The 22,645-nt window shown below is 36.1% G+C and overlaps 1 protein-coding gene across 1 annotated transcript in view; it reads right to left on the bottom strand.

Annotated features, from left to right (window-relative positions):
- snap25a (synaptosome associated protein 25a) overlaps positions 1–19,535 on the bottom strand; it is a 35,354-nt gene extending 15,819 nt beyond the window's left edge. The window contains exons 1-3 of the mRNA XM_065256058.2: positions 19,377–19,535; positions 5,936–6,079; positions 1,504–1,545 (exon numbers count right to left, since the gene is read on the bottom strand). Coding sequence (XP_065112130.1) covers positions 1,504–1,545; positions 5,936–6,007 — 114 coding nt within the window. The 5' untranslated portion in view covers positions 6,008–6,079; positions 19,377–19,535. The remainder of the gene's footprint in view (positions 1–1,503; positions 1,546–5,935; positions 6,080–19,376) is intronic.
- Positions 19,536–22,645: the final 3,110 nt, after the last annotated feature.

The following is a 22,645-nucleotide window of genomic DNA, read 5'->3' as shown; positions in this document are numbered from 1 at the left end:
AAAAAATGTCTACCTTAAATGCACCATAATTTTTATGGTGTCTACCAAATGCATACAGCTGTAAATATGATACAGTAAAGATTATAGCACAACTGAATACGATCTTATTTATTCTCTCAGACTTATCACATCTGTCAGATGTGGCCTAATCATGTTATTATGAGTAAATAATATACCGTGAAAACTTGAGATACTGCATACCACCAGACTTGTTGTTTTAGAATTTTAAATGTCCATCCATATTTATTTTTTTATCTAATTTATTAAGATACAAACAGAAAATACAGGAAATATGTACCAAAAAAAATAAAAATGTAATTTTCAGATCTTAATGTCTTCTTTAGGCATCGTCTGTGTTTAGTGTGACCTCTCTTGGCACTAAACACATCTTGAGCGTTTTTGAGCAGAATGAAGTAAAAAGACTTATTTCTTTAAAATTTATTGGGATTTAATTTTATTTAGGTTTAAGATATCCTGCAGTTTCCTGCTATTGCTCAAGTGGAAGGTGAGTTCACTTTTACATTTTTATACAGTTTTTAATACTATATACACATTTCCTGTATTTTCTACATTTATTCTGTTACAGAGACTGAGAAATAATTATATATGATCACTATTACATTGCAAAAACATCAAATCTAATTCTGGCATGGTGGCCTAAGACTTTTGCACAGTACTGTATAATTTCTTAATCTCTTTTACTATCCAAAACCCTAAACATACTCTTGTTTAGATTACTAAAATAATCTAAACTAGCTAAAGCACAGGTCTGCCAACTAAAGCGCTCATGATAAAACAACACACTCGGCAGGATATTTATAAAATTGGATTACGGCACATGAATTCTTGTCACCATCTGTTTTTCTCTGTTTATTAATCTTTTTTTTTTTTCATTTTTGAGTGAATCTTTACTTAGGGGAAACTTTTCTGTCCCAAGGATGAGTTTTTAAAACAAACATCCAGCTTACTATTAAAGGATTGTTTTTTTAATAACTTTAAACTTTCCATTGCATACCTTTAATTGCTTTTTAATCATTATTTTAAATTTGTAAAATGTTAAATTTTGTCAGAATGTCATTTAGTTTGGGCTCATGACTCAAACCTTTATTCCATGATGGTATTTTAATTACGGACCATCCAAAATGATCATTAAAAATATTGAATAGACATTTTTTATATTCAAAATTAAAGTGGTCAAAAGTGCCCCAATTATAATGATTTATAATTATAATGGATTTTACTAAAACACATATAGGGTCAGTTTTCCAGACCGGGTTTTATATTAATCCAGGGCTAGCCCTTTATTATATTAGGACATTTAAGTCGTTTTTACAAACAAACCTTGCAACAATGGTGTGCATCTTGAGACACTGATGTATGTTAAGATATGTCAATACAAGGTGTTTTCAAAATTAAGGCAGCTCAAACATGCATTTTAGTTTGGGAATAGGATAAACCCTGTCCAGAATATAATGCCATAATATTTGGTTTTCTTTCTCTTACCTCTTCCACAAGCTGAAGCATACGGCGGGTGCTCTCCAGTGACTGTGGGTGAGAAGAGACGTGTTAAAAACAGATTACATAACAAACAAACAAACAAAGATAAAGATTCCTGCTTCTGCAAAGATTTTTAATACATATTATCATCACAAAAAAATTAAAGTTGTTTCATTTGGTTACCAAAACTCTGTACAAATATTTACCAAAAAATGAAATTTGTCCTCTGTGTGCACCAATGCTTTCTATTAATTTAAGTATATTTTTTACAGAATTTTTGCAGTGATGACTAAACAAAAAAACATCATTGTTATAAATTATTTTCCAACCATGATGCAACCATCAGCATTTATCAGATCATTAAACAAGACTCGATTGCATTTTTTTAATGCATGAACCTTCTATGCTATAACATCTCTCTGTTCACTGGTCAGTGATCTGGTATAAATGGATAATTCTGCACCCACATCAGTCCAGTCATAAACATCCATCTTCTCTCTCCATTCAATCTCTTTTAGCACCTCCACGCTGACGTATCCCTCTGTCTCCCACTGAGCTAAAGAGCCGAAATCAATGCCCTTCACAAACACCACAGTTAAGCCCCTTTTCTTTTTCTAACTATACTTTACAAACACTGTGCACATCTTATTGTGCAATTTCTAAATGAATGTACAGGCATTTTCACACAAATGTCATGGACTGAGTGTCTAAATATTATGAATTCAGACCTTGGTGAATCAGATGCCGGGGGTTATTTTTTTAAGCGAGAAACGCAGTTTTTGTATTCTGCTCGGCTGTGAGAGTTATAACATGGGGCGGCAGTGAGAAGCTCCATCAGGCTGCAAACACGCACAGATGCCACCCCCAGCTCTTATACACACACACACACACACACGCGCACACACACACACACACACACACACACACACACACACACGCATACACAGCAAATGCTGCAGAGTTATATAAGACTGAGTGCAGGTGAAACCTTCCAGCATGTAACACACACCCGAACCTCTCATAGTCCCAGCTCACTTGTGGTCTACATTACACTCTGTATACTCTAGTTATATATAGTTATGTATATAACACTATTTTAAACTATTTATTCATCGGGATGTTACAATTCTGTTTCATAAACCCTTATTTTAAAGAATGTAGCTTGTTTGGATGCATGGCATATTGGGATGCAGGTGCTTGTTAACTAGCCTGACCAGCAAGACTTACTAGAAAGACCTATCCTGCATCTGAAATCACCTACTTTGACAGTACGTATTGAATAACATGAAGTACATGCAAATCGACAATTAAGTTCTATATAGTATGAATGAAATTCGGAAGTACTACATATGCTATGTTGATACACTACACACGTCGTTATAGCAAAAAGTGAGCCATTAACTCGGATTATGAAAAACAAGAGCAATTTAACCACAAGAAACAACTATTTTCTGTATGTATTTACATTTGAATTGAGCCGTGTTAACGCTGTCTGACATTTTTTTATATGAAACACCTCTCTTCTTCTGCTTCATTTGGTGACACCCCTCCTGGGGGCTCACGGGAGAGTACACTGCAAAAAATGACTTTCTAGTATTTTTGTCTTGTTTTCAGTAGAAATATCTAAATTTTTTTAAATCAAGATGTATTTTCTTGATAAGAAAATTACCTAAGAAAATAAGTCTAGTTTTTAGACAAAACATGTCAAAGTTAAGTGAATTTGTGCTTAAAACAAGAAAAAATAAAAATCTGCCAATGGAATAAGACATTTTTGTGGAATTTTTCTTGTATTAAGTAAATTTAAGAAAAAAAATCTTATTCCATTGGCAGATTTTTTTGCTTGTTTTAAACACAAATTCACTTACATTTTAAGTGACTTGTTTTAGACTAGGGTGGCCATTCGTGCCAGTTCCGCCGGACACGTCCCGAACATGTTTTCGGGTTCGTTCTTCGGAAGTCGCGTTGCTCGACCGCATACATCATTGAGGTTCTCACATTTCAGTTAAAATACATTAGAAAATTAATATTTATTTATTTTAAGACATACAATCATTCTAGTTTCATTCTTACCTTGAAATGTAACGGTTGCTTTTTTTAAATTAAACCCGAAATATTAAACCTTGATGACGTATGCGGTCGACCAACGCGACTTCCGGAGAACGAACCCGAAAACATGTTCGGGACGTGTCCGGCGGAACTGGCACGAATGGCCACCCTATTTTAGACTTATTTTCTTATCAAGAAAAAACATCTTGATTTAAGAATTTTTAGATATTTGTACTGAAAACAAGACAAGAATACTAAGTAAGAAAGTCATTTTTTGCATCGATTGCACACTTGGTCCATGGACTTACAAACAAGACTTGTTTTTCGTATGCTATGAATTTGGACATACCACTCGCCTCGCCAACTGCTTTTTGCCTGAAAGTATGTCATTTCGGACACAGTGATTCTTATTTACCAGCTTCATCATCAAAATGAGGGTTAGTCTAAGGTGGTCTTTTTAGCAGGGTTATCAATTCAATTAACTCTTTCCCTGCCAGCATTTTTCATGATTTTCACAAAAGTTTAATGCCTCCCAGAAAATGCTCTTCTTTAAATATATAAACATACAATATATTAAATTAAAGAACAGACCCTCTGCTTTCAAACAAACAAAAAAAAACAATTCATCCTACCCTCATTAGTTCTCTTCTTATCACCTCTCAAATATGGGTAGGTTTCTTCAAAAACACCAAATTTTGAGCAAAAAGCTGAGATAATTCCATTTTTGTAAAGGATTTTTGATAGAGATCAGATGTAGTGCGATCCTCAAAACTTAGACGGACATACAGCTGTTTGCCCTAGGGCGATAATTCCTAGGTTTTATAAGTTGCGGAAGTGGATAATAAGTTGCCACCTGGTGGATAATAGCAGTATTGCGGATTGACGAGATAACTCGTCAATGGCGGGGAAAGAGTTAATGCCAAAATAAACCTTACACAAAAGTTGAGGTTCATACACTGCAAAAAATAAATGTCTTACTTAGTATTTTTGTCTTATTTTCTAATAAAAATATCTAAACATTCTTAAATTCAGATCCATTTACATGGTAAGCAAGTGACTTAACATAATAAGTCTTGTTTTTTAAAAATAAATATAAAAAATCAAGTGTTTTTCTATTTAAAACAAGTCAAAATATCTGCCAGTGCAGTAAGAAAAATAAACTTAAAGGGATAGTTCGGCCAAAAATGATATTAAACCCATGATTTACTCACCCCCAAGCTGTCCGAGTTGCATATGTCCATCGTTTTTCAGACAAACACATTTTCGGATATTTTAGAAAATATTTTAGATCTTTCGGTTGATTAAATGTAATGTTACGGGGTCCAGCAATAGTCCACGACCTTCAAGTCCAAAAAAGTGCGTCCATCCTTCACAAATTAAATCCAAACGGCTCCAGGATGATAAACAAAGGTCTTCTGTGGGTAATCCGTGCGGTGTTGTTGTAGAAATATCCATATTTAAAAGGTTATTAACGTTATAAACTACCTTCCGGTAGCGCCGCCATCTTAGAGTGATGCGCATTCAGGATGAGAGCTTACGCAGCGTACAGAGTTTCTCTGCTGCTGCTCTGTCCCCCCGCCCTCCGAATTTGTCATACGTCACTAAGAAAAGTGCGTACACTACGCTAATACTCTCTCCTGAGTCTAAGATGGCGGCGCTACCGGAAGGTAGTTTATAACGTTAATAACATTTTAAATATGGATATTTCTACAACAACACCGCACGGATTACCCACAGAAGACCTTTGTTTATCATCCTGGAGCCGTTTGGATTTAATTTGTGAAGGATGGACGCACTTTTTTTGGACTTGAAGGTCGTGGACTATTGCTGGACCCCGTAACATTACATTTAATCAACAGAAAGATCTAAAATATTTTCTAAAATATCCGAAAATGTGTTTGTCTGAAAAACGATGGACATATGCAACTCGGACAGCTTGGGGGTGAGTAAATCATGGGTTTAATATCGTTTTTGGCCGAACTATCCCTTTAAATTAAGTTTACTAAATTAAGTTGAAACTGAAATTATGTTTATTTTTCTTACTGCACTGGCAGATATTTTGAAAAAAACTCTTGATTTTCATAATTTATTTAATAAAACAAGACTTATTATCTTAAGCCACTTGCTTACCAAGTAAATAGATCTGAATTTTAGAACTTTCAGATATTTATATTAGAAAATAAGTAAGAAATTCTTTTTTTTGCAGTGTAATGCTTCTTGATGCATCATCACTTGGTTATGGTGGTCTAAAAATGCATCAGTACTGCACAAAGCTGCATTGTGCTTCTTTGCCACCACTGTACATTGATTTAAAACCGTTGTCAGTTGATTGATGATGGAGGAAGGCTGGCGTTTACGTCAATTCAATGTAAAGAGAAGTAAATGTCCTCACCTCATCAGCCAGCTGGTCTGCACGTTGCTGCATGTCCGACAGCTCATTGCGCATATCCGAGTCATCTGCCATGGCTGCTGGGTGTGTTGGGTGGAGCTGGTCTCCAACTGGGAAGAAAGGGTCTTACTGGATGTTTGGGGAAAGCTGAAAAATACATAAGGGAAAAAGAAATGTTAAATGTAACAATGCAACACAATCTCATGGTAATTTGTAACTATTTTACTGGGTGGCTTAAAGAAGGCAGAAAGAAGAAATTCCCTCAGGATGGCTTGAGTAAAATATGTGCTAATTTTCAGTCTGGGGTGAATTAATACTTTAAATAGGAATCAAAGTATGCGCGTTTTAACAAAAAGGACCTGATGATAATATGTGCCAGATATCCCAACTACAGGAATGATAATATACCTATCCCAAACCAATGTTCTCCTATGATCCATAAACTCCAGAGCACCAGGCACAGACCAAAAATTAGGCACTTTAGACACCGGATAGAATTATACAGCTAATAAAGCCATTTCATATACATGTGATAATTAAATGTCTTGGAAAGGACAGTAAACCATTCCCTGTTCTCAAGGAACCCATTGTCTCCCCACACACATTACGTATTGTAATAGTGGTGAGTTGGTGGCTGCTGTGTTTAGCTGATTAAATTCTTCCCTAAGGTTCTGGGTGTACCAGGAGAAATGATTCCCTCTTCTGTCATGGAAACTGTGAGGTTGACAGATATAATCCTGAAAGGGTCGGTTTGACAGCCAGCAAGATATCCACGGGGGACTGAAGGGGATGCTTAGGGTATAATTGCGAGTGCGTGCTGAACTGCAAAGTATCTCCTTGCACTGTGTCCTTACCAGGCACGATGTGACAACTGTCTAGAGATAAGCAAATTGTCTGTCCACAATGGAAGTGAACTACAGTGAAATGTGACACAGTCAGGACATATTTTAGTTTTAATGTATTGTTATGGAGAAGCAGAATTTTTGGCCTGTGTGATTTAATGATAGGTGTGGCTAAGCGAAAATAAATGACTATAACAAACCTCCTGTCACTTGTTGCAGTAACTATTGGTTAGGCCATAAATATACGACAGAGATATATTTTTGCTTGGTGTACAGTGTGAATGCTCTAAACTGTTAACATCAGCGCTAAAACATTAGTGCTGCAAACACCCAGTTCACGTATGCATTATGTAAAACTGGACTTAGCAGTTATGTGCCAAAAACTGCTAAATGTAGCATCTTTTTACATTTATGTCTATGGTTCAAGGTGGCGCAAAAGAGTGGAGGTGGGTACTACAGGTTATTGGCATATTCAAATCTATGGTCCGAGCTGTCTAATTGAGTAGAGGAAGGAACTAATTTGCATATTCATAGATCTGCGTAAACTAAATGAGGCAAGGGTGTAGAGTTACATTCAATCTGTTTTAGTATTTGAGCACCCTGCTATTTTGCAAGTTCTCCTACTTAGAAATCATGGAGGGGTCTGAAATTGTCATCGTATGTCCACTGTGAGAGACATAATCTAAAAAAATCCAGAAATCACAAAATATGATTTTTTAAAAACTATTTATTTGTATAAATATTTGAACACCTGTCTATCAGCTAGAATTCTGACCCTCAAAGACCCGTTAGTCTGCTTTTAAAATGTCCACCTCCACTCCATTTATGATCCTAAATTGTTTGAGGTCATTAGCTGCATAAAGACACCTGTCCACCCCATACAATCAGTAAGAATCCAACTACTAACATGGCCAAAACCAAAGAGCTGTCAAAAGACACTAGAGACAAAATTGTACATCTCCACAAGGCTGGAAAGGGCTTTAGGGAAATTGCCAAGCAACTTGGTGAAAAAGGTCCACTATTGGAGCAATCATTAGAAAATGAAAGAAGCTAAACATGACTGTCAATCTCCCTCGGACTTGGGCTCCATGCAAGATCTCTTTAAATGACACAATATTGCTCACACCTACAAAGTGGCAATTTTAACATGCTATAATAAATTATCTATATGATATTTTGAGCTAGAACTTCACATGCGTGAACACCAAAGGGACAGCAAAGATTTAAAAAGATCTTAAAAAGTCTTGTGAAATGTCCTTATTCATTTCAGAGACAAAAAGTATGCTTTCGCAAAACTGACGTCATGTTTAGCTTCTTCCATTTTTTTAATGATTGCTCCAATGTTATATAAACGCCTCCAACTCTACCACTAAAAAACATCCCATGAATTCCAAGCAGTTATTAGAGATGGTATCCAATAGCTTTACTGCCTCCATTAATTGCATAATTGTACTCAAGCAATTAAATTTAACATGCCTGCCTGACCTTTTACACTACAATGCTTCAGAGACTTTAAAGTCTGGCATAACCCCTCCATCTTAACCATTGAAATGAATGTCAACCGCTGCCTTGGTTAAAGATCAGGGAGCAAAGATCTTGAATTGATAGACCCATCACCCGGTCAGTGTACTGATGCAAGCTATCTTTGGGTAATAGAGGACTGTTTGTTTTTGGATGAACTTGCAGCATGGTGCCATATGCCACTTTGCCCTGGCTGGTGCCAATGAATCACACAAATATAAAAAGCTCTCACGTGTCCTGACTCAACCTTTGATGAATGAGCTCATTCTGGTGCGTACAACAAAATGTCGGGTTGATAAACGTTAGAAGATTTTGTGAAGTATTTTTAAAGAACCTTAAGGCTGAAGTCGTGTTTGATTGTGGATAATCTGAGAAAAAATAATGGACCAAACTATAAACAAAGATATAGGATATTACAAGATTGAGCACTTCTATTCAAGGCTTTGAACCAGTTCACGGAACGAAAACGAAAACCAGAAACTTTTGATGTTTTGCAAGGAACAGAAACGAAACCTGAAACTTTCAAAACATATGTGTTCTGAATAACACAGAATCGTTTATTTAAAATAATGGTAACCGGTTAATATTGTTATTTTATAACTTTGTACAGATCACGACCCACAGTTTTGGCTCGCATGCGATTCACGGATTAATACGCAAATTTAAATAGGGTTAGGGATGTTCACATTGACTGTTTAACCGTTAACCGAAGGTAAGAATTAATAACCCTGACCCTGACCATAAACATCTCTCTATTTGCACAGACAGAGAAAGACGACGCAAAAGCAAAACTTTCTGAAAAGCGTCCTGCTTTAGAAATGTCCACTGTGGATATTAATCCTCTGGCGTGCTTTTTAATAAGGTAATGTTGCTTGAATATCTGATAATGTATGAATCCTGGTTCTGTTGTTGATCTGTCGCTGCTGTTTGCACGTTCAAATTAAATGTTTTGTTTTTACTAGTTCACAGACAACCATCAACTGTATTTTTATTCAATGACAATTTCATATTAAAATCTTATAAGTTAACGGTTAATGTTCGGTTCAGAAGCTACGGTTGTCGGTTGGGAAAATTAACTGATATGAGCATCCCTAAATGGGGTAAAAGTTTATAATTTGCACGTGTTTCAAAGGCTTGCAAATGTTAACACTCAAGTTATTTTAAACAATTTAACCACAAAAAGGCGCTAAAGTGAGCAATTGTCTGTACGCAGACGCACATGCGGTTGAATGTGTTCAGTCCAACTTCAATCAAACGTGATTATCCCTATGCCCTTCAAAGATCAGAACGCTTGATGTATAAACTTGAGAGATGTTGCACTACTGTGTCTCATACTGTAGTTCATTAAAATACATTTGGCGTTTGGAATTCAGTCTCCGTCTGTGTGTGTGTGCGCGTGTTTAAGTGCACTCAAAAGTGCATACACGGAGAGACGCGTTTCAAAATGCAAGCAAACAATCTTTCTGTTCTTGACAGGACACATACAAACAAAATGATCTTGAAATACCACAGTATTCTTAATTAGTTTGGCAATAAACGACATGGCAGAAATTGTCCTTGTCTTAACAAATGTAGACATGTCAGAATTACAGTTATGCTGCTTACATAATATAGCTTATTTAATTTTTGATGACAAGATAGAGACTTAAGGAAAATAATGTAGACGAATAATTTAAGTTTAATGTCCTAATGATCAAACTACTTATTTGTATGCCCCACAGCTGACATGGAACGTTATTAACCGGCTCGGAAACATTTTTTTGCTCAGGAATGTCAATTTTAGGGTTGAACCGAAAACCGGAAACGTTAACATATTGTTCCTGTTCGGAACGAACCAATTGGGAAAAAAATCTGGTTCAATGCCCTGCTTCTTTTAATATCAATTGAGAACAATGCCATCCTCACTATGGCTTCCCTGTGACAAAAGTCCCGCCTTCCAGTTAAAAGAACCAATCATCAATCGATAAAGGGGAGGGTCTCTAAGGGAGGGGTTTTGTGCAGATTCCTTTGAGAAATGTGTTATTCAATTGTGATTTTAGAAATATCTGTCTTTCCCCATTCAAGTAAACAGGACTTTAGTCTTGTATGACTGAAATAACTGCAAACATGATCACCTAGTGGCGCGACTCCCCTAAAGGGGCTTTGCTATAATCTAGTCTTTCTTCAGATTGAAAGCAAAACAATATTGGAGAGTAGTCTTGCATAGTCAGTAAAACCTCTGGACTGTTTGTTAATTGACATTTGTTACTGACTGATGAAATAAAAACCTTTCATTTGCTTCATCATTTATCTTCTCATATTATAACTGAGCAAACATAATCCTATTTGATGTGCTGTGTATGAATGGCACCATTGGCAGCCATTGCATTGTAGGCTTGCATTCGATCTCAAGAGCTGCAGAACTATCAGTGGAGACCAGAAAACCCTCAATCCTAATACATGATTGCTTGGTTTATAGGAGGCCTTTGGATGAACCAAGCCTTTTAACAAATACATTTTGTTTATCTTTATAAAGTATCAGTTAGGACCAGATAGACATACTGCATAATAATGACAAATATGGAAATACTCCCTTTCCCACTCAATTGATGGTTGTCATTATTTCATTCCTATATATGCTAATCATTAGACACTCACATTTATCAAAACACGTCAGATGAGAATATGATGATATCTATGCATCGCTTAGAAAAACAGATATGAATATATGCAAACATGTTTATTATGTATATTCAAACTGGAAGGCTACAAAAACACTGAAAAAGTTTAACAGTGATGCCTTTCAAAGTATACAGTAGTAGCAGACTGAAAAGATGTTGCTTATTGAATTACATTTATATTCTCCATCTAGCAGATGCTTTTATCCAGAGTGACTTACAAATGAGGCAGCATTTAACATACTAACACCTAGTAGTCGACTGCTATACACAGTAAGTCTGTGTGATATTAGCCTACAGTTGAAACTCTATGAAGATTTGATTATAAAAGAATAAGTAGCATTAAAGCTGAAACTTGTTTGTGTATGTGTGTGTGCTCGTCTTCTGTCTCTCTGCTGGCTGCCATTTTGTTTTCTCTCCTCAAATACGCAGTCTGTACTGCAGCACTGCACAATTCCCACATAAAACTCTTAATCTTCAAAACTTCAATAAAAGCCCAAACCGTACATTAATAGCCACTGGTCGTTCTCTCTTTCTCACGCTTCGATGGGCATCCACCTTATATCCTCTGAAATTGAAATGAACTTATCATGCCTGACCCCTAAATCTCTGAGTCAGGGGCAACAGACGTGTTTTACGAGATTACCTTTGAAATCGGGTTATGGTATTTCCTCGTGTTGCGACAGATTGACTCTCGTAGAGCGAGTTATTGAGCTTGACATTTTTTATAATCAGAGCCGCTAGGAGAACCATTTTTTGCAAATACAAGGACAGAAAAAGGAGAAAGAGACAATTGCTCAAACTCTGGGATTTCTGTCCATATGTCATTTATTTTGCTTTCCATATGTTTGTTGTTTGATGGACAGCTGTCAAACCATTCCCAAAGTCAAATCCACACAAACATACTGTATTTACCACAATGACCATGAAAGGCTTAAAAGGGCTTTAAAAAAATCCTAGCTTAGTAAGGGTGTTGAGGAGTAATTTTTGTAGCATGCCAAAATTAAAAATAGAAAAAAAAAATTTATTATGCCAGATGCTTGACTGTTAATTAACGTCTTTGGTGAACTACTGTTTTTTAAAAGGCTTACCCAATTTTGGTCATGCCCTTCCTAACTGTTGTTAATATCGATCTAGTTAATTACTAAGCTCACGCAGAGTTATCGGCAAAAACTTTGACTAAAATAACTTAGGAGCAAGTTACACAACAAGACAACAGGATAACAGTTACACATCTACAACTTTCAGTTAGCTGAGCTGAACGAATATAAAAATATTTTCATATAAATTTGATTAAACTGGATGAATTCAGCACCACCGGCCTGAGTAGGAGGGTTTCTCCATTGGGGGCTTTAGGTGTCTTTTTCATCTAAAACATTTTGGATTTTAATCTTTGTTTTTTATTGCCACTGTTTCCTTTGGCCCTTGCTTAGTATTGCCAATTTGTACTGACTTTATTGTGTATGCGTGCTACACAAAATGTAATCAGTTATGAATTACAATGCACTAAAGGGGCCTCATTTTTAGATTGATCGTAAAGTGATCGTACGCAAGAATCCACGGCAAAGTCCATATTAATAAAAACGGTCTGAGCATACGTACGCACTTTTGCTTGTCTGATTGCTGCAGGTTTTTGAAAATATAAGTCTTTCTTACTGCTCGTAAATGACTTAAACATTGGCAGGTGCTTTTTTAAATGCCAGTGACATTAAAGCATGATCTCTGAAAGCCAATGTTGACATTTGAAATCACCTAAACAAACACGCCCCTACCCCAATAGAATCTGGACCTTCTTTTGATAGACCCGCCCCACACATACTAAACCCAGGCAACGATGTTGGGTAAAAGAGATACACCTAACTGCTGATACTTGTACTTACGGCTACAAGTGTGTTTTGGTACTCGGCCCGACTTCTTTTTCCAAAGCGTTTCTCAAAAATCGTGCACCCCGCCTTTAATAAGGCATTGTTTAAATATGAAGATTTGAATCTATTTAGCTGCCCATAATTTCAACATCATTTGTGATTTATTAGATTTCACATCAATATGCGCGTTTGTGCACACATTTGTTTTATGAAAAAATTATCATGAGATCAAATATAGGTTGGTTTCTGCGCGGCATTTTATAAATGAGGCCCCATGTCCATCTTTTGGAATATTGCGGCAAATCATTTCACATTTAAATACATTCTAATCAATAATAGTGAATGCTACAAAACAATTCTTAAAAGGTGTCAATTCCCGAAACCATAAAAGCAGACAAGAACATCTTTATGACATCTATATCTCAAGCAGTGGTCGCCGGTGACTTCTTTTTTCGAGGGCGCTCGATGCAAAGTTCGTCACAACATGTATGTAGCCCATCATGTGTGTGGTTCGTAGTTTCTAAATATGTGTTCGGCGGGTCGAGTGATCCTATATGCATCACTTTTTTTTGTCAAAATAAGTGCCTGCTGCAGACGCGTCTAAAGGGTTTATGATAAAAGAGACGCTCGCGTTTGCCAGATACATGTCTTGCGTGTATTTTGTGAACGTGAGCGTCTCTTATCATAAACGATTTTGACGCGTGTTCAGCAGGCACTTATTTTGATAAAACACGTGATGCACATGGTTCACATGGCGCAACAAACACATATTTAAAAAAAAAGAAACACTCGACACTCCGAACTCTTATTTTGAATTTGCGCCTCTAGGAAGTGCAGTCACGAGCCGCCACTGATCTCAAAAACTGTTTTACAGCAAGGACGATGAGTGAAAGATAAAGTTTTAAAATCTTTCTAAATTGAAGTTTATACAACAACTACAGTATAATGATACAGAGGAATGAACCACTTTCAGAGAGATTTCTTAAAAAGATAAACGAGTGACAGCCAATCAGAAATGAAGAATTAAAGTAGTTTTTGGGTAGGGTTAGGGGTCGATGTAAAGGAGGGCTTTTATTCTCCCAATAATACAGCATCCATTTCATAATTTTAATAAATATAATAATATACACCCTATGTTATCATTACATCCTGTTAATGTACAAAAATACTGAGGTTCACTGTAAAAAATGATTTTCAAGAAAAAAATCTTAGTATTATTGTCTTGTTTTTAGTGAAAATATTTAAAAATTCTTAAATTAAGATGCCTTTTCTTGAGGAGCAAAACGACCTAAGAAAATAAGTCTAGTTTTTAAACCAAAAATATCAAATTTAAGCGATTTTGTACATAAAACAAGCAAAAAAACTGCCAATGGGGTGAGCACATTTTTCTTGAATTTTTCTTGAATTTAGTGTTTAAGAAAAATGTTTTTAAGATTTTTTGCTTACCCCATTGGCAGGGTTTTTTTGCTTGTTTTATGTACATTATCACTTACATTTGATATTTTTGGTCTAAAAACTAGACTTTTCTTGGGTCGTTTGGCTCATCAAGAAAATGCATCTTAATTTAAGAATTTTTTTTAGATATTTTTACTAAAAACCAGACAAAAAACTAAGATTTTTTTCTTGAAATTCATTTTTTGCAGTGTATCAGCCAATATAAAGCATCTTATTAACATTAACTGCTACATTTACATGGTGTAAATACAATATATCGCTACTTTCACCCACTGTAAATAGGATATTGCTAAGAAGATGCTGTAGCATCAATTGCTATTGGCACTTTTGTAGCTATTGTAAATAGCTGCTGTCTTTTGTTATCTTGATACGCTCAAAAAAATGGGTTGTTTCAACCTATAGTTAAATCAAATAGGGACATTTTCTAGGTTCATTCAAAGTAACTCATGGGTTTGTCCATATATCACCCAACCATGGGTTGAAAACAGCTCAGCATTATTCATCGTGAAGAAAATAATTTCCCTTATGTTCTGTAATGATCATTACTCCCAAACCAATCTAAATTCTACATTACAGTATGCATGTGACTGCATACTTAGTATTCCAGACTCCACACAAATTTTCTTTTGCCACTCTCACAAAAGCATTATGCGTTCATGATGCAGAGCCATAAACTACTGTAGAACAAATGCAGCAGTCCTAGAACCTCACCTATATCCTCCTTTACACTGGACTGTAGGGTCGTACGATTTAGTGGGGAGCCAACAGTCAATGCAATTGATCTTACAGAGCCTATTTGTGTTCAGCTCTGCTCGTAACAGCAGCAAGTTCTACTGCATAGAGCCCTTCCTCCTCGCTGCCCGTAAACCTCTTTCTCATGGGGAAGCCCTGAGATAGATTTATTAGGAACTGGCCATTAAAAGACAAGCTTTGCTTCCGACACCCCATTCCACTTGCCTGCACATCTGGATGACCAAGGATAATGGAGATATGGCAGGTGAGGAGCCTGCCAGGATCAGCCTCAGTATGTGGGACACAGGGTTTATGGGAAGTATTTGGAGGGGTCGGTTACGGTGTCTGCTTGAAATATAAAATGGGAACTTGCACCTTCATACGGTTGGGATGACTACAAAAATAGCCGAGAAAGTTTTATTGCCAAAAAGGTATCCTTACACCCTACAATGACAGCACATTAAACATCCATTACATTACTATAATATTATTTGTTTTCGGTACGCTTTTGATTGGCATCGTAGCATTCTGTTGTTGCATTTACATAATAGCAACATACTGCAGTGAAGTCAAATTGCATCGCATTGGGTGCCATCAAAGTTAATATATGACAATCGCATAAACTGCACCGTAGTCTCATTTGGTTGTATAAGATGACATTTGTTTCACTGATCAGACAGGGGGAAGATGTCAAAAAGAAATTAATGAAAAAAATTATTTCATAAATAATTGTAATATTATCAGCATATGTAAAATGTTCGAGTTCATAAACAACAGACATTAAAAAGCAATTAAGAAGTTGAAAATCTGGAAAACAGCCAAAAGCTTTTAAAGAAATATGATTCATATTTATTATTTCTCAGAAGTAGATTTTGTTTAAGGACGTAAAACACTCAGCACTGTTAAATGCTGGATAACTACTTCATCCATATTAAAAGAGGACGTTTTAGCATTATTCAGCTAAAATACATTAAAAATGTATCATGAATAGAATATCTGCATTTATTTAATTTTCAATAATTGACATGCAAAGGGAGAAAAAAGTGAGCTCTAACACTTCCACTATAGTTCAATTATCTTTCATCATCCTATTGATGTACTTGAATGAGGCAATGTGTGCATTGTTGTCAAATCATTATCAATCTCAAACATGGGTCAGCAGTCAAATAATACTCTAAAAAAGAAATATGCAAACGTGTTGCAAAGGCTATTGTTGAACCGGAGCGACTGAGTAGCATTTGCTATAGCAAACTACTTAATACTGAAATATGAGTCCACATTAATGGAATATGACTGCCTAATCTTTACATAAACTGTAATCTGAGTAGGATGAATCATCTATGATGATCTCATCTATTCATGCCACAGATCTTATGTGCACCACACTTTAATAACTTTAATAAGAAAACTGTATTGTGAGTCTCAATTCAAAAATGGCTTCAGACTGCAGCAATGAGCAGATGCCATAAAGTTTGTCTAGACTGCTCACAATAACGGCATACAAAAGTAGGCAAGTCCATTAATTAAATTCCCCAAGTTTATCTGATAGGGTAAAGATTATAAGATTTATTAGGGTGATGATTTTGATGGTGCAGATTACTCACTCATTGAGGAAGGGTTTAGAGGTTGTAAGCAAGCGTACTTCAGACGTGTGTGACCCATGACACAACTCATGACAGTGGACTGGATTGGTATTCTCATGCATATTTAACAAACCACACATTTCTGATTACAGTTAGCTGGGTAGCCTTTAAGCTTACTACTGTGTCTGTTTTAAAATGGTTATTCCAAATAGCATTCATTTCTTCTGTTTAATTTAATGCATTTAAGAATGTGTTGATATATGCAATCAATGCACAAGAGAGATTTGCAGATGGCGGAGGGGAAATCCAAATGTGTGGGCAGACCTTACGTGCCGAGACATTTGGCATGAGGGGGTTTCTTCCTGCAGTCATTATGCATCGCTCTTCATACGAATTCTTTGGGGTATCTTGTCTATTCTCATCTTATCTAATGTTTCTTACTTCTATTCCAACATTATTCTCATGTCCCTCTTGCTATACTTTTATGCTTTTCATCCATATAGCTGTCTTAAGGTCTTATGACGCATTTATCTATATATTCGATTTCTAAGTGTTTAATCAAGAACTTTCACAGAGATATCCCGTTTTAGACACAGCCGATGATATTGTCTGCACATTATAGTTTTACATCGCGACTTAGTGGTCCATGTGAGACTATATTTGCTCTTCTTGATCTGGGCAATTGCTAATCAATTCTCAATTTTAACACTGCTGATGTCTTGTGTGCCTGTGATGCTTAAGCAAACAGCACTTTTGAGTTAAAAAGTAAAATGTAATTAAATACATGAAGTAAATGAATTTATGTTGATATAGTAGGCCTACCTCATTCATATCACAAGCAGTATGCTACTTGTAAATCTTCTTTAGGTGTTTTTCTTTTTTATTAAATTCATGCATCATAATATTTCATTTAAATGATCTAGTAACATAGATGATCTGTCAAAAATGTGTGAAAACCATATAATAAAATTAAAATGTGAGAAAACTATTTCCTAATGACATAACAGTTTTTCCTGACTGATTTTTTTTATTAATTGAAGGTCTTTTGCTACATTAAATGGAAATATAATACATTTTTATTATATACTGACCAAATGGAAACAATAATTGGTTCGTTGTGAATTAGCCTGCTGTGTTTTACAGTAAGCCATTTATCATTCTTCCAAGCTATTGACATAAACCGTCAAAATCTCTAGATCTTGAATATGTTTACTACATCTACAAAACATTGTAATAATACTACATGTAAATTATTCAGCTCTGGTCGTCGATAAATCAAGATGAATGGACGTTTGAGATGCTATCGTGAGTCACCACTTATTCTGGGAACATCCCAGCCGCCCTGTGCTCTGCAGTCAAGCCACAATAAGCCGCATTAAACCATCAGACTCAACAGTCGGGCCAAAAGCGTGCCAAATCGTTTCTTACAACCGCCGCAGGACAAATACAGACGAAACAGCGTTGAATGGAAGCGAGCCGCGTGCTGATTTTATTGCATTGATTAAGCCATCGTTGCGGTTGTGCGTCAATAACTAATGCGTTTTTGTTATACCTCCATATAGATGGATCTCCAAAACAGTCAGCACGCATCGTGTAACCCACTTTCACTTCGTGATACGACACAAATAACGTGTCTTACAAAATACAATATACGCAGACGCAAGAAAAAAGCTCTTCTGCGCTATCCTGATATTCCCAAGTCACCTGCGCTATATGGCCATTTGACAGGGTGATGAGATAAAATTACGGAAATCAAGTTAATAAATGGATTTTATTGCGATATTGTCATTGTGTGATCGTTGATGTGATTAACACGTAAGTATAAGGTCAAGGTGGGGAATGCAGGCTTGAGTTTTTTTGGGGGGGGAATGTTGGAGCCGCATCATATGCGAGGGTATCTCCAGCATCCACCCCCGCTCATCTGAGCCCGAGCCCCCGCCCATCGTCTGCCAACAGGAAGACACGAACCGACCATTACAGCTGCCCCATCACATACACACGACACGTTTGGAAATATTTGGTAAAAAAAAAATGAACGTCCAAATGAAGGCGTTCGGTTACATTCAATCAGTTTGATCACCGCGTCTCCCAACCCGTTGTTTTCTCTACAACACATTTTCATTCTCGACAACTCTGTCGCAGTTTTCCCGATCGACCTCCCCCACAATCAATCCCTTCAGTTTTACTTTCGATCAATCAAAACCCGTAATGCAATCAAACCACGTAAATGTAAAGAATCGGGTATGCAGAAGAGAAGCGTAAAGTGATGTTTTTATGGCAGCAAAATGAAACAACCGAGTGTTCGTTTCACTGTCATTTTAGTGATTAATGACCTGATGCTGTATCAGCAGAGCCTCTTAAAAAATCTCGAGCATCTGGTAATATTATTTAAAAGAATGTAAATCAAAACTTTTCCAGACATTTAATGGTTTAGGTGTTGGGACTGAATGTCAATTAAGGAGAGAAAACGCAATGGAGCAAATACAGCCGCTGTCCAGGGTGCTGAAACCGCCCACATCGTGCCGCATCCAACACATGATTCAAATGCGTATTAACATTACACGATTGTCTCTAATCGTCTAAATATTGAATAAAACTTTAATTCTATCACTTAAACGGTCAAATGTGACACATTTCTGTCAAAAAGGTGGTTTTACAATACATTTATAAAAACATTCACTGTTGCTCTTGGTCTTTGCCTCCGCTGAGACTTAAAAGTCAAACCAGTTTTTAGTCAAAACGAATACAGTTAATCTGTTTTATAATCCTCGTGTTTAAATAAAGCTTACCTGATCCCGCAGTCCGTGGACCGTCAGTAGGAAGCGATGCCTGTGATTTTCAACAGTGAAGTACCATCAACCGCCTTCTGTAGGGAATGAGCTGCGGCAAAGGCAATGCGCGTGTCTCTCTGCTTCTTCGTCAATGGCCAGCAGCTCTGCCCTCCACAAACATGGCGTCCGCTCTGACGTCAATGACGTTTAATGGATTTCTGTCGAGGAGGAGCGGCCCAAATAAAATTTAGCACATGCCGTGAAACATTGTTTGGAAACAGCATGTTAGCGCTGTGTCAAAATAAATGGACTTGGACAAATCTAATTTGGTCTCAGTGTGCTTAATTTATGAAGATGTTGTACCTGAGTGGAAAAAATAACCACATAAAAATCGTGGGAATGCTTTAGTTAGCATGAACTATAGTAAACTGTAGTAAAAGTTTGTAAACTCTTGTAACCTAAATTATAGTAACTATAATATACTTTAGCATAATAAATAAGTAAACGTTAGTAAATACTGTAAATCACTGTAGTATAGGCCTAGTTTAATATTTACTAGCAGGGTTAAAAACAGTAACTAGGAATTTTTCTACTGTTTACTAAATAGGGAAATGCTATAGTACAGTACACTATATTAGCTACTTTAAGCAGGTGGAAAAACATTTGCTTTCAATTAGCTTTGAGATCACAGCAGTAGGAATGAAAAAATAATTTAATAGCGATTCTTCTCAGTGTTTCACACTTACCTGAATTGAGCAATATGAGGACGTAATTCATGTAATAAGACAAAACAGTACTGACTCCTTTTCTTAAACAATCTTAAAATGAGGTTAAAATGACTTATGTCAGGGAGTCATGTGACATAAGCTCAACATGCTCATTAAGGAAACCCCATTTCAACACTACTCAGATCATGACATCCAAAAATTCATGCAAAATCATGCAAAAAGGTATAGGTGATCTTACAAAAATTTGCTAATTTCATTTGTATATAACAGTAATTCTTAAAGTGGTCCGCCAAACCCCCCCATTGGTCCACCAAAAGATGACCTAAACTAGGCAAGTGTTTAAACATTTTGTTTTAATAACATAAAAATGGATCGGTGGCTAAACCAAAGAGGAGTCAAAGAAAAGGTCAAGCGTCAACTGAAAGCAGCTAAAATCCACAGATCTATTAGTTTTGTAATGTGTAAAATCCCTGTAATTTCAGTGATTTTGGACATTAAGGGGAACATATTTTTTTAGCATTTTATTGTTACCATAGTTACAACCACAGACTTCATATACCCACCACCTCAGTTGGCTCTTTGGAATGACATTAAGTGGGACCTAGGCTGTTACAGTATGTTTAATTGCACTTTTTTTCACATGTGCAGTTTGTTGTTCAGCCGGGACTCATTTCACATTTACTTTTTCGAATGAAATAATATTCATATAATAATTTCTGAACATAGTTTTTGACTTGATACAGTTGCATATTAAACTTAAATTAAGCTTATCCTTCCTATTTTAGTGTTTTTGGGGGCATGTTAGAGTGGGATTCTGTTAGGTGGTCCTCAGAAAAAAATTGGAAGATAAGGTGGTCCTTGGGCTGAAAAAGTTTGAGAAACACTGGTATATAACCATGCCTTTTGACTCCTAATATAACATGACACCAAGAATACCGAGATTTGCAGTTTAACCTCATATTTTTTTATAAATATTTTTTATAATAATAATAAAAAGTAATAATTATTATATACTGTATATATTGTATATAATCAAATGTTTTTCACTATAACTATAATCTTAAAAACCCATAATTTTCCTATCGGTTTTTGTAGTCATTTATTTATGAAATATAATCAAATCTGTACTTTTTAACCAAAATAATGTATACATATTCATGCATATGCCTTACTGTAAGAATAACTAAACATGTAAGTTCTAAACCTATAGTTAGAGTTAGCATTTAAATAAACAGGTCAGAAAATTGTCAAAATATCTACCCCAGCTGTCACGTGGGCTGTACCCTTTCAAAAAGTACACATAAAGAGTACCTCAAAGGTAGACACTGGTACCAAAAGTATACATATCTGTACCTAATTATTAGGACGTTTTTAATGTGACAGTACATGGATACAACTTTTCTACCAGTATAATAAACAGTACAAGACCTAACCTGACATATCCTAAGTTGATGTTGCCATGATTTTTCTTTCTACATCACTCCTAAATTGGCTCTCTTTTTATATAACAGCGAGATTAAAGAGAATCTTTAAAACATTCTTTTCTTTTATCTTGGACTGTTTCACACTTCTACAACGGAGGAAGTGGGTTTAGAGAGAATTAGCAGCTGCATCAACTCTCTTTGTGACTAGACCTTGCTCTCTGACACGTCACTCACACACTAATTTCCCCCTTAATTAAACCAGAGAGAAAAGAGACAGAGAAAGAGAAGAGGAAACTGGGCAGGGAGGTGCTGACAGAGATAAAGAGACAGAAGTAGTTTGGTGGAAGCAGGTGGGTGTACATCAGAATGAGAGAGGGAGAGAGAGGAAAAAAGAAAGGGGGAGTGGAATGGATATGTTGTTGCGAGGGGGGAGAGTACGGTTCTGCAATGGATTCAACCAGTGACTCAGCAATCTTCCAAAAACATTTTTATGCTCACAGACTAGAAAGGAATGTTTATACAGACAAAAAAATGACTCAGCGGAAAATGAGGATCTCAGAATCAATCCAAGCAAATGCAGTTACTAATTTTTAAGATGCTTTAAATCTTTTGTTTTTAGAAATCGGATTTAGTCAGCTTTAAAACACTGTCAGAAAAATAGTTTAAAAAAATGCTGTCACTGGGGCAGTACCTTTTAAAAAGTTATTTAAATATGTACCATTTAGGTACAGAAATGTATACATTTTGGACCTATATGTACATTTGAGGTACTAATATGCACTCTTTGGTACCAACAGCAAGGTACTAAATGAAACTCTTTAGGGGCAAGGATTTACTTTTTGAATGGGTACTGCCTCAGTGACAGCTAGGGAAATTTTTTTAAACTGCACAATACACAATATTGTGCACTGGCCCTATTTAAACAATGTTTTGTTTGCATTGTATGTGTTATAATTAGGTGATCAGCCACTTTGCTTTGGGTCTCATTTTTCCATAAAAACTCCCTGTGCAACCTAGTATCACGAAATTACGTACCTATGGTCACGTAAATTTGTGAGTCTTTTCCGTGACACTGACATGTTTTTCAACCTTTTTTGCGTGAACATGTCACGTATTTCTGTTTACGTGTCATTGT

The sequence above is a fragment of the Paramisgurnus dabryanus genome, chromosome 12 (assembly GCF_030506205.2).
Source record: "Paramisgurnus dabryanus chromosome 12, PD_genome_1.1, whole genome shotgun sequence".
NCBI lineage: Eukaryota > Metazoa > Chordata > Actinopteri > Cypriniformes > Cobitidae > Paramisgurnus > Paramisgurnus dabryanus.
The sequence above is the reverse complement of the archived record's forward strand: the minus strand, read 5'-3'. Positions and strand labels throughout refer to the sequence as shown.